Source organism: Lolium perenne, chromosome 3 (genome assembly GCF_019359855.2).
Source record: "Lolium perenne isolate Kyuss_39 chromosome 3, Kyuss_2.0, whole genome shotgun sequence".
Lineage (NCBI taxonomy): Eukaryota > Viridiplantae > Streptophyta > Magnoliopsida > Poales > Poaceae > Lolium > Lolium perenne.
In genome coordinates, this window is record NC_067246.2 from 279,759,432 (window position 1) to 279,761,977 (window position 2,546).

Consider the following 2,546-nt stretch of genomic DNA (forward strand, 5'->3'; position numbering starts at 1 on the left):
GTTAAAGAACACTATTTTGTTTGGCCCCTTTCTGCCAAATATTTGAGATAACTAAAGTGACTTGCAGTCAAAACTGGTGAAACCTAGCTTGTTACCGATCTTAACGAGTAGCTCACGAACATAGTCGGCTCGATTGTTTAGCTCGTTAACCTTAACGAGCAAAAACTGATGCTCAGCTCGGCTCATTAACAAAATGAGCCGAGCTCAAACGAGTCGAGCAAACGAGCACTCATTTAACTCGCCGATCTTCGAGCTTTTTGTCCAGCTATAGAAAGAGGCCATCATTTCGTGCAGCCATGGCGTGCAGTCACGTTACCTCCCTCCCAACACAGAATCATTGTTCCCCCCAACGCTCGAACCCAACATTGGATCCCCCATTCTCCGAACCCAAAGTCCAACCAACCGCAAATTAATCAAGCTCCGACCTATATAATCCCACCTCGCAGCCCTCGAACCCATCGCGTTCCGCGTCCGGTAAAAAACAAGGATAGTCGCCGTCCCGGCCACCCCGGACCTCGGCTCGGCTGCCTCACACCCAGATGCGCCTCCCCCGATGCGGCACCAGCCCACCTAGCCCGCGGCGGCGGCGGCCATGAAGCGGCCGCTGCGGGGACCCTTCGCGGCGCTCCTCTTCCTCGTCCTCTGCGCGGCGCTCTCCTTCCCCTCCGCGCTGCGCCGGGCGCTGGCCCCGCCCCCCGTGCTCGCCCCGCCGCTGCGCCTCGATCCGGCGCGCCTCAACGCCACGCTCCTCCGCCTCGCCGCCGTCGACGGCTCCGAGCCCTCGCTCCGCCGCGACGTCGACGACCTCCTCGAGGGCCGCCTCCCGGTCTCCTCCCGCGCCCGCGCGCGCGCCTGGCGCCGCGACCCGCTCCACCTCCGCCGCCACCACCAGTTCCCCGTCCACCGCCGCGGCCAGCACCGCGACCACCACGACCCGCTCCTCCACCCGCTCCCGCGCGAGGGGCTCCTCCTCGACCCCGCCCTCCGCCGCGGCCTCCGCGCCTGGCACCGCCTGCGCCGCTACGACCCATCCGTCCTCCTCTCCCTCCCATCCGCCCTCTCCCTCCCCGCCCGCATCCCCACCTGCGCCGTCGTCGGCAACAGCGGCATCCTCCTCCGCCGCGCCCACGGCGCCCTCATCGACTCCCACCACGCCGTCTTCCGCCTCAACAACGCGCGCGTCGCGGGCTACGCCGCGCACGCCGGCTCCAAAACCAACCTCTCCTTCATCAACAGCAACATCCTCCACCTCTGCGCGCGCCGCCCCGGCTGCTTCTGCCACCCCTACGGCGACGGCGTCCCCATCCTCCTCTACATCTGCCAGGCCTCCCACTTCCTCGACGTCGCCGCCTGCAACGCCTCCTCCTCCGCCACCCACGCCGCCCCGATCTCCGTCACCGACCCCCGCCTCGACGTCCTCTGCGCCCGCATCGTCAAGTACTACTCGCTCCGCCGCTTCGTCGCCGAGACGGGCCGCGCCGCCGAGGACTGGAACGCCGCGCACGACGCCGCGCTCTTCCACTACTCCTCCGGGATGCAGGCCATCATGGTCGCCGTCGGAGTCTGCGACAGGGTCAGCGTCTTCGGCTTCGGGAAGGCCGCCGACGCCAAGCACCACTACCACAGCAACCAGAAGAACGAGCTTGACCTACACGACTACGAGGCCGAGTACGCCTTCTACCGGGACCTCGCCGACCGACCGCAGGTAGTCCCCTTCCTCAAGGACACCGGCTTCACGGTCCCCCCCGTCGTCTTCTACCATTAGGCCGTCAGCTTCCCTAGAGTGTGAGTGAGGTCAATGTGCTCGACGTTATGTTCAGCGCGTGCTTTTTTATTTTGGACCTGCTTATAGGGATGCCCAGTGTAAAATGTGCTCTGCGAGGTGGGTTATTTATTGTGATTAGATGATAGAAGAATTCAGATAGAATCGGAGCTGCAATTGTACATTAGTAAGATTTAGGATACTCCATTGCTGCTATAGGAGAGAGGTTCATTGGCTTTTTGTTTAGCTCGGACTGGAAGTGTAATTTCAGACTCATGGTATTTTACTGCTCGATGTCATGTCACTAGTATTTAAGTTCTTCTTGTTATCACCATGATCTAACGTCTCATGTATCAACGAAGGTACACAATTACCTCTGCTAATGACTGGACATTTTGCATTACAATGTTTTGCCGTACGCAAGCTCGCAGATTCTTGCTGCGACTACTGCAGATCACTCCCTCTGCCCCAATAATATGAGATGTTATTGAAGCCTGCTACCTCATATATTGGTTGTAATAACATTTTAGCACTTTGATGTCTTGCCCGGCTACAATTTATGTCTGCCTGTTACAACTCAATTGTTTCTATGTCTGATTATTTTCTGTAATTTGTTAGAGGATAAACAAACTGAACTGGAGCATCTGCCTGTTTTCTGCAATTTGTTTGTACACATTGAACTGGAGCACATGCCTGTTTTCTGCAATTTGTTTGTACACATTGAACTGGAGCACATGCCTGTTTTGTATTTTGTTTGCCTATATACACATTGAACTGGAGCACA

At 58.1% G+C, this 2,546-nt stretch overlaps 1 protein-coding gene across 1 annotated transcript; it reads left to right on the forward strand.

Annotated features, from left to right (window-relative positions):
- Positions 1–455: 455 nt before the first annotated feature.
- On the forward strand, positions 456–2,077 carry LOC127344364 (sialyltransferase-like protein 1). Its single transcript, XM_051370610.2, has one exon. It carries the CDS (start codon positions 593–595, stop codon positions 1,763–1,765), a length of 1,173 nt encoding a protein of 390 aa, XP_051226570.1. The 5' UTR covers positions 456–592; the 3' UTR covers positions 1,766–2,077.
- Positions 2,078–2,546: the final 469 nt, after the last annotated feature.

Excerpts from the sequence above, each read along its gene's own strand:
- LOC127344364 (XM_051370610.2), top strand. The coding sequence starts at position 593 with ATGAAGCGGCCGCTGCGGGGACCCTTCGCGGCGCTCCTCTTCCTCGTC.